Source organism: Entelurus aequoreus, linkage group LG10, assembly GCF_033978785.1.
Source record: "Entelurus aequoreus isolate RoL-2023_Sb linkage group LG10, RoL_Eaeq_v1.1, whole genome shotgun sequence".
Classification (NCBI taxonomy): domain Eukaryota; kingdom Metazoa; phylum Chordata; class Actinopteri; order Syngnathiformes; family Syngnathidae; genus Entelurus; species Entelurus aequoreus.
This window is the reverse complement of record NC_084740.1, coordinates 72,341,313-72,353,491: the sequence shown is the minus strand read 5'-3', so window position 1 is coordinate 72,353,491 and position 12,179 is coordinate 72,341,313. Positions and strand designations below refer to the sequence as shown.

At 39.5% G+C, this 12,179-nt stretch overlaps 1 protein-coding gene across 1 annotated transcript in view; it reads right to left on the bottom strand.

Moving 5' to 3' along the window:
* plcl1 (phospholipase C like 1) overlaps positions 1–12,179 on the bottom strand; it is a 176,161-nt gene that overhangs the window by 16,036 nt on the left and 147,946 nt on the right. The window contains exons 8-9 of the mRNA XM_062061619.1: positions 6,524–6,886; positions 4,217–4,420 (exon numbers count right to left, since the gene is read on the bottom strand). Coding sequence (XP_061917603.1) covers positions 4,217–4,420; positions 6,524–6,886 — 567 coding nt within the window. The remainder of the gene's footprint in view (positions 1–4,216; positions 4,421–6,523; positions 6,887–12,179) is intronic.

Here is a 12,179-nt window from a genome sequence, read left to right as displayed (position 1 = left end):
CCCCCTCCCCTCCCCACCGGTCCGTGGGACAAATTTTCAAGCGTTGACCAGTCCGCAGCTACAAAAAGGTTGGGGACCACTGGTCTAGAGCAGTGGGTCCGCGGACCGATTGGTACCGGGCCGCACAAGAAATAAAAAAAAATATATATTTTTTTTTTTAATGAAATCAACATAAAAAACACAATATATACATTATATATCAATACAGATCAATACAGTCTGCAGGGATACAGTCTGTAAGCACACATGATTGTATTTATTTATGTAAAAAAAAAATGTTTTTACATTTTTTTATTTTTTTTTTTAAATACACCCCCCCACCCCCCCCCCCTCCCCACCGGTCTGTGGGACAAATTTTCAAGCGTTGACCGGTCCGCAGCTACAAAAAGGTTGGGGACCACTGCTCTAGACCCCCTGTCAAAAGCTTCATCTAGCTTTATTTGGGGGACCCTTTCACTTACCAACATCTTTAAATGATATTCACTACTATTGTAATTGTTCTATGGTATTGTGAATAAACTTGAAACTTAAAGGCCTACTGAAATGAATTTTTTTTCATTTAAACGGGAATAGCAGATCCATTCTATGTGTCATACTTGATCATTTCGCGATATTGCCATATTTTTGCTGAAAGGATTTAGTAGAGAAAATCGACGATAAAGATCGCAACTTTTGCTCGCTGATAAAAAAAAAACCTTGCCCCTACCGGAAGTAGCGTGACGTCATAAGCGGTAGTGCTGCTCACAATTCCCCGTTGTTTACAATGGAGCGAGAGATATTAGGAGCGAGAAAGTGACGATTACCCCATTAATTTGAGCGAGGATGAAAGATTCGTGGATGAGGAACGTTAGAGTGACGGACTAGGATGCAGTTCAAGAGATATCTTTTTTCGCTCTGACCGTAACTTAGGTACAAGCTGGCTCATTGGATTCCACACTCTCTCCTTTTTCTATTGTGGATCACGGATTTGTATTTCAAACCACCTCGGATACTATATCCTCTTGAAAATGAGAGTCGAGAAGGCGACGTCATCCTCCAAAGGCGTTTTGAACCGGAAGTTCCCCGGGAAATTTAAAATGTCACTTTATAAGTTAACCCGGCCGTATTGGCATGTGTTGCAATGTTAAGATTTCATCATTGATATATAAACTATCAGACTGCGTGGTCGCTAGTAGTGGCTTTCAGTAGGCCTTTAAATAGCAAGGGACTTCTAGCATTAGCCTCTTTTTTTCATTCTTGAACGATACACCAGCCTCCAGCTAGGTGGCAGCACTGCTCGGATTAATCAACAGGCTCAACCAGGAAATATGACCAAGCATGCAGACATAAATAACCCTTCAGTTTGCTGCTAATGAAGATATTCATAAATAAACTAGAAAATCCCCGCAAAAATTTGGATGGGCCTGCTACCGACCTCTGGCCGGGGGTCTTTGGAAGCCGCCATGCTTTTAAGATGGTGCCGAGAGTCGGAATCCATGAGTTTTAGGTGTAACTAAAAATGAGCTACAGAGCTAGCTTAAAACAGTGGCATGTTTACATTAAAATGCTAATACATAGCATGTGTGCTAACGATGGCATGGTAACAGTTAGCATGTCTCACATATCTGCGGAAATAGAGAAAAAAGTGCAAACTTGGATGAAAAAGTTAGCATGCTTAAAGGCCTACTGAAATGATTTTTTTTTATTTAAACGGGGATAGCAGATCCATTCTATGTGTCATACTTGATCATTTCGCGATATTGCCAAATTTTTCCTGAAAGGATTTAGTACAGAATTGTTTACACCAGCAGCTAGAGCGATTCGGACCAAGAAAGAGACGATTACCCCATTAATTTGAGCGAGGATGAAAGATTTGTGGATGAGGAACATGAGAGTGAAGGACTAGAATGCAGTGCAAGACATATCTTTTTTCGCTCTGACCGTAACTTAGGTACAAGCTGGCTCATTGGATTCCACACTCTCTCCTTTTTCTATTGTGGATCACGGATTTGTATTTTAAACCACCTCGGATACTATATCCTCTTGAAAATGAGAGTCGAGAACGCGAAATGGACATTCACAGTGACTTTTATCTCCGCGACAATACATCGGCGAAACACTGTAGCTACGGAGCTAACGTGATAGCATCGTGCTTAACTGCAGATAGAAACAAAAGAAATAAACCCCTGACTGGAAGGATAGATAGAAAATCAACAATACTATTAAACCATGGACATGTAACTACAAGGTTAATGCTTTCCAGCCTGGCGAAGGTTAACAATGCTGTTGCTAACGACGCCATTGAAGCTAACTTAGCAACCGGACCTTACAGAGCTATGCTAAAAACATTAGCTATCTACCTACGCCAGCCAGCCCTCATCTGCTCATCAACACCCGTGCTCACCTGCGTTCCAGCGATCGACGGTGCCACGAAGGACTTCACCCGATCACCGATGCGGTTGGCGGCCCGGAGACGGAGGAAGTTAAGGTGAGTTCGGCGGCTAGCGCGTCTGCTATCCATCTCTCAGTCCTCCTGGTTGTGTTGCTGCAGCCAGCCGCTAATACACCGATCCCACCTACAGCTTTCTTCTTCTCTCCATTGTTCATTAAACCAATTGCAAAGGATTCACCAACACAGATGTCCAGAATACTGTGGAATTTTGAGATGAAGACAGAATTTTTTGTATTGGATTCAATGTGTCTGCATACTTCCCGTTTCAACGATTGACGTCACGCGCATACGTCATCATACATAGACATTTTCAACCGGAAGTTTAGCGGGAAATTTAAAATGGCACTTTATAAGTTAACACGGCCGTATTGGCATGTGTTGCAATGTTAAGATTTCATCATTGATATATAAACTATCAGACTGCGTGGTCGGTAGTAGTGGCTTTCAGTAGGCCTTTAAGTTAGCTTGTTAGCATGCTATCGTTTGCATGCTAACAGAATTGCTATTGTGACATCCAGTGGACACATTTAGAACAGCAGTTTCTTTCGTTAAAAAAAACAAAACAGCTCATTTTAATGCTTGGCAGACTCATCACGCGGGCCGGATTAAACCTGTTGGCGGGCCGTATAGGTTTGACGCCTCTGTTGTAGAGTAAACAACACACAAGTCTTCAGCGAGGTGGCACGGCGGTACACAAAACACAGCTCGTTGGCATTAAAGCGTGTTTCCAGTGGGAATGACTAAAAGCACTTTTACTGTCTAAATTCCAGCGTCAAGGCTAGATTTTGGACAACACACTTCCAGTAAACGTCCTTTAGTTTACATTTCTTGAAAAATATTCTAATATAGTACAGGGTTTCCCACACATTCATTTATTTGTGGCGGCCCGCCACGAAAGAATTACGTCCGCCACAAATAAAAAAAATAAAAATTAAATAAATTAAATTATTTTTATTTTTTTTATTTTTATTTTTTTGTCCTCTCCAGCTTCTCAGGCAAATCATATAGTTGATGTAGATGCCCATATCGGCTGTTCAGATTTACTTTACAAAAGAGAAGTGTAGGATACTCGTTGACTTATTTGTATTTGACTTTATTAAATGTATTTATATTAGAAACACAACATGTGTATATAACAAAGGGTGCAAAGTCTGCAGGCAGTAGGAAACACATGGTTAAGTGTAGGGAGTAAAACTGATGGCAGTCTAAAGTTCAAGATTTTTGGAGCTCTTTGTTCAGTGGATCAGATGTTTGATGAAGCTCTGTGTCTATCTACCACCACTACTGTTTTCTGTTTATTTGTTACTGACTGTGGCAGGACACCTCTGCCTCTGTTTCACTTTATGTTGCTGGTAAATAATATGGTTGTTGTAGTAGGCTAAAGTTAAATTATTTAGTATGCACTAATTAAAGGGGCAGAGCTTTGAGACATTTTAGCTTTTATATTTTATAAGATATATTTTTTGTAAGAACCACAATTAATAAATATATTTCAGTGAATAACTTATTGCTCAAATCTGTATATAAATATGTACATAAAGTGTTGTAATTATATTGTAAAATGGATGGATGGATGGACGTTTAAAACAAAACTGTTATTATTAATTAGTAAGTATACATTTTTTGAGCCTTTTTAAAGAAAATCAAATCATTGAAGTAAATTATGCAAATTACTCGATGATGTCATGGTGACCACGCCCATAGCCACGCCCCCACCGCCACAGGTATCTTGGCAGTTTATGGGAAACACTTCTAAAAAAGAAGAATGTTGTTGTTGTTACTGACCGTTTCGTAGGCGGTGAGTAGTTTGCGCGTGGCCTCGGAGACGCTGACCAGGGCCTCTAAAGACGGGTACCCCTCCTTGAGCACCATGGTGGCCCCCCTGACGCCCTCAGGGCTCTGCAGGCGGGTGGCCAGGCTGTGGATGCACTGCTTGAGTTTGGCCACCGTGGGGAGCCCACATTGCTCTTTGAAAGTGGCGATGGCGCCCTGGAAAAGAAGAAAAAATTTTTTTTAGAGGGAAATATGTCCATCCATTCATCCATTTTTTACCGCTTGTCCCTTTCGGGGTGCTGGAGCCTATCTCAGCTGCATTCGGGCGGAAGGCGGGGTACACCCTGGACAACATTCACACACTAGGGACCATTTAGTGTTGCCAATCAACCTATCCCCAGGCGCATGTTTTTTGGCGGTGGGGGGAAGCCGGAGTACGGGGAGAACATGCAAACTCCACACAGAAAGATCCCGCACGCAGGATCGAACCCAGGACTACTCAGGACCTTCGTATTGTGAGGCACATGCACTAACCCCTGTTCCACCGTGCTGCCCGGGAGATATGTCGTCTACCTGAAATTTTTCCCCACGTGGCGCAACCCCAACTAGACCAGACTTGTCGTGTGCCGCACCCCTATCTGTGTGTGTGTGTGTTTGTGTGTGTGTGCGTGTGTGGGTGTGTGGGTGTATGTGTGTGTGTGTGTGTGTGTGTGTGTGTGTGTGACTTGCAGCAATGATGATGGTGGATTGTGTCAGATAAGCCCACAGAAAGCTCAGGTGGGCGGCGTGGGGGCAATAAGAGTGAAGCAAGAAGATTAAAGCCGAGACAATAGGTGTGTGCGTGGGTGTGTGTGCGTGTGTGGGTGTGTGTGTGTGCGTGTGACTGCTTTGAAACATTTTTTTCATTACATATACTGTAAATGTGTGTGTGTTAAAAGAGGTGGGTGAATGGCGTCAAGGTGTTGGCGTCTAAAGCTTCTGCTATTTATAGATGCTTGATAACAATCCTCCTACATGCTTTTATTACTTATTTTATTCCATACCTTTTGTTTTCACAGCATGTCACATGTCCTGAAGAGATTTTTTACTTCATTTATTTGTGTTCATAATCAATGCCTCAATATCCATCCATTATATGTGTTAAATATATTTGCATTATATATGGATCATTTTAAAGTATATTATTATTATTTTCATTATTATTATTATTATTATTAGGGATGTCCGATAATGTTTTTTTGCCGATATCCGATATTCCGATATTGTCCAACTCTTTAATTACCGATACCGATATCAACCGATACCGCTATATATACAGTCGTGGAATTAACACATTATTATGCCTAATTTGGACAACCAGGTATGGTGAAGATAAGGTCCTTTTTTTAAAAATTAATAAAATAAAATAAGATAATAAATTAAAAACATTTTCTTGAATAAAAAAGAAAGTAAAACAATATAAAAACAGTTACATAGAAACTAGTAATTAATGAAAATGAGTCAAATTAAGTGTTAAAGGTTAGTACTATTAGTGGACCAGCAGCACGCACAATCATGTGTGCTTACGGACTGTATCCCTTGCAGACTGTATTGATATATATTGATATATAATGTAGGAACCAGAATATTAATACCAGAAAGAAACAACCCTTTTGTGTGAATGAGTGTAAATGGGGGAGGGAGGTTTTTTGGGTTGGTGCACTAATTGTAAGTGTATCTTGTGTTTTTTATGTTGATTTAATAAAAAATTAAAAAAAATTAAAAAAATAAAAACGATACCGATAATTTACGACATTACATTTTAAAGCATTTATCGGCCGATAATATCATCTCTAATTATTATTATTATTATTATAGAAAATAATGGTGTGTGTGGGGGGGTCAGAAAACAATTGAGAAGCACAGATCAAAAGTGACGTACGTAATGACAGTTTGACTGGTGATGGTTAGGAGCACTTTTCACCAACAGGCTCCAGTACAAATTTCCGGGTGTCATCATAATCATAATTGTCCCAATTATGATTCACATAATTAATAATATAATAATAAACATGCACAAAATAGAACTATTCGAAATTCATCTGTTCTCAGGTCATTTAATGGCGGCCCTAATATTAATACATAATTTACTAGAAATAAAAGAATATAGCAAGGTAAAAATGTACCAAAGTGTATGATAGCGACTTCTTTGGCAGTTTCTCATAACTGTAAATACAATTCATGCATTTATGGTTTGGGTCGAGGAAGCAATTATTTGCAAATGTATTATTTAGACTTTGCCTAAAGTAAGTCCGAGGATAAATGTGGTAGGTATCTCACCTGAGCTTCCTCCCTCAGGTCCATCACCTCCTTCAGGGGCACACTGGCCAGCTTGAAGGCCTCGTCCACCATCTTGATGCCCGTGTGCCTCAGCGTGACGTACTCCCGCCCGCGCCGCCCCACCCTCCTCACCGACAGACCGCGGCGGTGGGCCTTGCCGCCCCCCCGCCTGTTGGTGACGGCCACGTGGACAAAGAGGCTGGCGTGGGCCAAGGGCTCCCCCATCAGGCCCAGCAGGGGCACGTTGCGGTAGCCCGACTGAAGGCACTCGAACGCCACGGTGTACTGGCCGATGAAGTCGTCGCCGATGTAGTCGTCATCCAGGACCACGAAGCGCAGTAAGGCCAGCTCGGGCATGTTGACCTGGACAGGAAGTAAGGACAATACCGCATAAGTCATATCTTTATTAAAAACCAACGGGCTTAAAACACATCCCTGCGGAATGCCACTCTAAATTGTTATGTTTAACTAGTACATTCCAACAATTACAACTTTTTTATGGCAAATTTTAGCATTTTTGTTGGTAATTATTGCATTTTTATGGAATCTTTCACCTTTCTATTGTTGTAAGTAAACTATTGCATTTACTGTTGGGGGAAAATTCATGCTTTTGATGCTAAAAAAAAACCATTTCAAATATTAAATGACAAAATATTTGGGTTTATTGACAAATTACAGACATTGTGTAACTAATTATTGCATTTCTATGGAATGTTGCACTTTTGTAGCGTTTTAAGTGGCAAAATATTACCTTTGCATGGGAAATTATTATCTTAGAACAAAAACCTATAATGTCCTTGATCAAAATATAGCATTTTCAGATACCAATTTTCAGTATTTTCCTAGAAAAACTGACTTTACAGGCCAAATAAATTGTATTTTTGACAAAATCTCAAGGTTTGTTTGGCAAAATACAGACAATGTGTTTTTTTTATGGAATGTTGCACTTTTGTAAGGATTTTAGTGGCAAAATATTGCCTTTATATGAGAAATTACCCAGTTGGGACAAAACTATCGCATTTTTTGATACCAATCTAGCCTTTTTTCTGAGTAAATATGTTTTTTAGCATTTAAAGGCCTACTGAAATGATTTTTTAAAATTTAAACGGGGATAGCAGATCCATTCTATGTGTCATACTTGATCATTTCGCGATATTGCCATATTTTTGCTGAAAGGATTTAGTAGAGAAAATCGACGATAAAGTTCGCAACTTTTGCTCGCTGATAAAAAAAAGCCTTGCCTGTACGACGTCGCAGGTTGAAAGGCTCCTCACATTTCCCCGTTGTTTACACCCGCAGCGAGAGCGATTCGGACCAAGAAAGCGACGATTACCCCATTAATTTGAGCGAGGATGAAAGATTCGTGGATGAGGAACGTGAGAGTGAAGGACTAGAGTGCAGTGCAGGACATATCTTTTTTCGCTCTGACCGTAACTTAGGTACAAGGGCTCATTGGATTCCACACTTTTTCCTTTTTCTATTGTGGATCACGGATTTGTATTTTAAACCACCTCGGATACTATATCCTCTTGAAAATGAGAGTCGAGAACGCGAAATGGACATTCACAGTGACTTTTATCTCCGCGACAATACATCGGCGAAGCACTTTAGCTACGGAGCTAACGTGATAGCATCTGGCTTAACTGCAGATAGAAACAAAAGAAATAAACCCCTGACTGGAAGGATAGACAGAAGATCAACAATACTATTAAACCATGGACATGTAACTACACGGTTAATGCTTTCCAGCCTGCCGAAGCTTAACAATGCTGTTGCTAACGACGCCATTGAAGCTAACTTAGCTACGGGACCTCACAGAACTATGCTAAAAACATTAGCTATCCACCTACGCCAGCCAGCCCTCATCTGCTCATCAACACCCGTGCTCACCTGCGTTCCAGCGATCGACGGAGCGACGAAGGACTTCACCCGATCATCGATAGCGCGTCTGCTATCCGACTCAAAGTCCTCCTGGTGGTGTTGCTGCAGCCAGCCGCTAATACACCGATCCCACCTACAGCTTTCTTCTTTGCAGCCTCCATTGTTCATTAAACAAATTGCAAAAGATTCACCAACACAGATGTCCAGAATACTGTGGAATTATGAGATGAAAACAGAGCTATTTTGTATTGTATTCAATGGGGTACCGATACTTCTGTTTCACTGGCTACGTCACGCGCATACGTCATCATACAGACGTTTTCAACCGGAAGTTTAGCGGGAAATTTAAAATTGCACTTTATAAGTTAACCCGGCCGTATTGGCAAGTGTTGCAATGTTAAGATTTCATCATTGATATATAAACTATCAGACTGCGTGGTCGGTAGTAGTGGCTTTCAGTAGGCCTCTAATTAAAACAAATACTACTTTTCTGTGCAAATAGATCATTTTGCTGACAAAATACAACATTTCTGTGGTAAATTACAGCATTTTAGTTGTCAGTTATTGCATTTTTATGGAATGGTGCACAACAACGGAAGTGAATAATTGTCCAAAACAAAGAATTAAGCCTAAATGTAATCCATCGAATCGAAAAGTCTCTTTGCTTCGTTGAATGTTTACAGCGGGAGCGTGAAAGTCAAAACATTGAGAAGCAGACAAGCTGAAACCAAAACAACACTTCCTGTTACGAGGTGTCACTCGGCGCTCCACTGAGGCGCAGCATCCACTTTAATTACGCGCGACAGTGAAAAGAAGACGGCGGCTCGCAATATTAAACTCTGCGCCGTCGGAGGAAGCCCTCGCGCTAATAAGGCGTCTAAGGAAAGTCAGGAGCAGCAAACGATGCAGGGGGCGTGACGAGGAAGAGTACATTAGGGACAATAAGCAGACAATACAGTCGTTATTGTCAAAACAGCAAAACCGCTGGGCAAAGATGTTCTAAATATAGAACATATAGGGCAGGGGTCACCAACGCGGTGCCCGCGGGCACCAGGTAGCCCGTAAGGACCAGATGAGTAGCCCGCTGGCCTGTTCTAAAAATAGCTCAAATAGCAGCACTTACCAGTGAGCTGCCTCTATTTTTTAAATTGTATTTATTTACTAGCAAGCTAGTCTCGCTTTGCTCGACATTTTTAATTCTAAGAGAGACAAAACTCAAATAGAATTTGAAAATCCAAGAAAATATTTTAAAGACTTGGTCTTCACTTGTTTAAATAAATTCATTAATTTTTTTACTTTGCTTTTTATAACTTTCAGAAAGACAATTTTAGAGAAAAAATACAACCTTAAAAATGATTTTAGGATTTTTAAACACATATACCTTTTTACCTTTTAAATTCCTTCCTCTTCTTTCCTGACAATTCAATGTTCAAGTACATTTATTTTTTCTATTGTAAAGAATAATAAATATATTTTAATTTAATTCTTCATTTTACTTCTGTTTTTTTGACAAAGAATATTTGTGAAATATTTCTTCAAACTTATTATGATTAAAATTCAAAAAAATTATTCTGGCAAATCTAGAAAATCTGTAGAATCAAATTTAAATCTTATTTCAAAGTCTTTTGAATTTGTTTTAAAATTTTTGTTCTGAAAAATCTAGAAGAAATAATGATTTGTCTTTGTTAGAAATATAGCTTCTTCCAATTTGTTATATATTCTAACAAAGTGCAGATTGGATTTTAACCTATTTAAAACATGTCATCAAAATTCTAAAATTAATCTTAATCAGGAAAAATTACTAATGATGTTCCATAAATTATTTTTTTTATTTTTTCAAAAAGATTCGAATTAGCTAGTTTTTATCTTCTTTTTTTCGGTTGAATTTTGAATTTCAAAGAGTCGAAATTGGAGACAAACTATGTTTCAAAATTTAATTGTCATTTTTTTCGTGTTTTCTCCTCTTTTAAACCGTTCAATTAAGTGTAAATATCATTAATTATTAATAATAACAGAGTTAAAGGTAAATTGAGCAAATTGGCTATTTCTGGCAATTTATTTAAGTGTGTATCAAACTGGTAGCCCTTCGCATTAATCAGTACCCAAGAAGTAGCTCTTGGTCTCAAAAAGGTTGGTGACCCCTGATATAGGGGCTTTGTTTATAGCTCGGTTGGTAGAGCGGCCGTGCCAGCAACTTGAGGGTCGCAAGTTCGATCCCCGCTTCCGCCATCCTAGTCACGGCCGTTGTGTCTTTGGGCAAGACGCTTTTACCCACCTGCTTCCAGTGCCACCCACACTGGTTTAAAAATGTAACTTAGATATTGGGTTTCACTATGTAAAGCGCTTTGAGTCGCTTGAGAAAAGCGCTATATAAATATAATTCACTTCACAAATAAAAAAGTAGTGCTATTTTTAGGAATCGGCAACAAAATGGCCGTCAAAAGTCTTCTTCACAGCAGGAGCACTGTGCTATTTATTGGGACCTACAGCAAAAACATTAGTCACAGGTCTATAGTATATGACAAAGAGATGTTTTTTTAGGAATCTGTAGCAAAAAAAAAAACATTATTAAATATTTTCTCAATAAAAAGTGCTATTTTTTAGGACCTACAACTAGAGATGTCGATAAATGCTTAAAAATTTAATATCGGAAATTATCGGTATCAGTTTCAAAAAGTAAAATGTATGACTTTTTGAAAGTACAGAGCTCCAATAAACCTTAAAGGCACTGCCTTTGCGTGCCGGCCCAGTCACATAATATCTACGGCTTTTCGCACACACAAGTGAATGCAAGCCATACTTGGTCAACAGCCATACAGGTCACACTGAGGGTGTTAATTCAGTTAAAACATTTCAGTTTTTAAAAGTTCAGTGTTTAAAATTCAGCCAAATAAAAAATTCAGTGTAATAAAATCAGTTTCTATAAATTTTAAGTATGAAAAATCAATAATATCGATAAATGCTTTAAAATGTAATATCGGAAATTATCGGCATCGGTTCCATAATTATCGGTATCGGTTTCTAAAAGTAAAATGTATGACGTTTTAAAACGCCGCTGTGTACACGGACGTAGGGTAGAGGTACAGAGCGCCAATAAACCTTAAAGGCATTTCCTTTGCATGCCGGCCCAGTCACATAATATCTACCGGCTGTTCTCATCACAAATTAATGCAATCCATACTTGGTCAACAGCCATACAGGTCACACTGAGGGTAGCCGTATAAACAACTTTAACACTGTTACAAATATGCGCCACACTGTGAACCCACACCAAACAAGAATGACAAACACATTTCGGGAGAACATCCACACCGTAACACAACATAAACACAACAGAACAAATACCCAGAACCCCTTGCAGCACTAACTCTTCCGAGACGCTACAATATACACCCCCCGCTACCTCCTATCCCCCCCCCCCCACCTCAACCCCGCCCACCTCAAACTCCTCATGCTCTCTCAGGGAGAGCATGTCCCAAATTCCAAGCTGCTGTTTTGAGGCATATTTTTTCCATAACTTGAGTTGATTTATTTTGGAAGTGTTAAATCCACGACTGTATATATCGGTATCGGTTGATATCGGAATCGGTAATTAAGAGTTGGACAATATCGGAATATCGGTTATCGGCAAAAAAGCCATTATCAGACATCTCTACCTACAACATAAATACTAATCACAGATCTACAGTACAAGGAGCGCTGTTTTTAGGAATATGTTGCAAAAAGGCTGTGAAGGGTCCTCTTTGCAACAAAAAGTGCAGTTTTTAGGAATCTG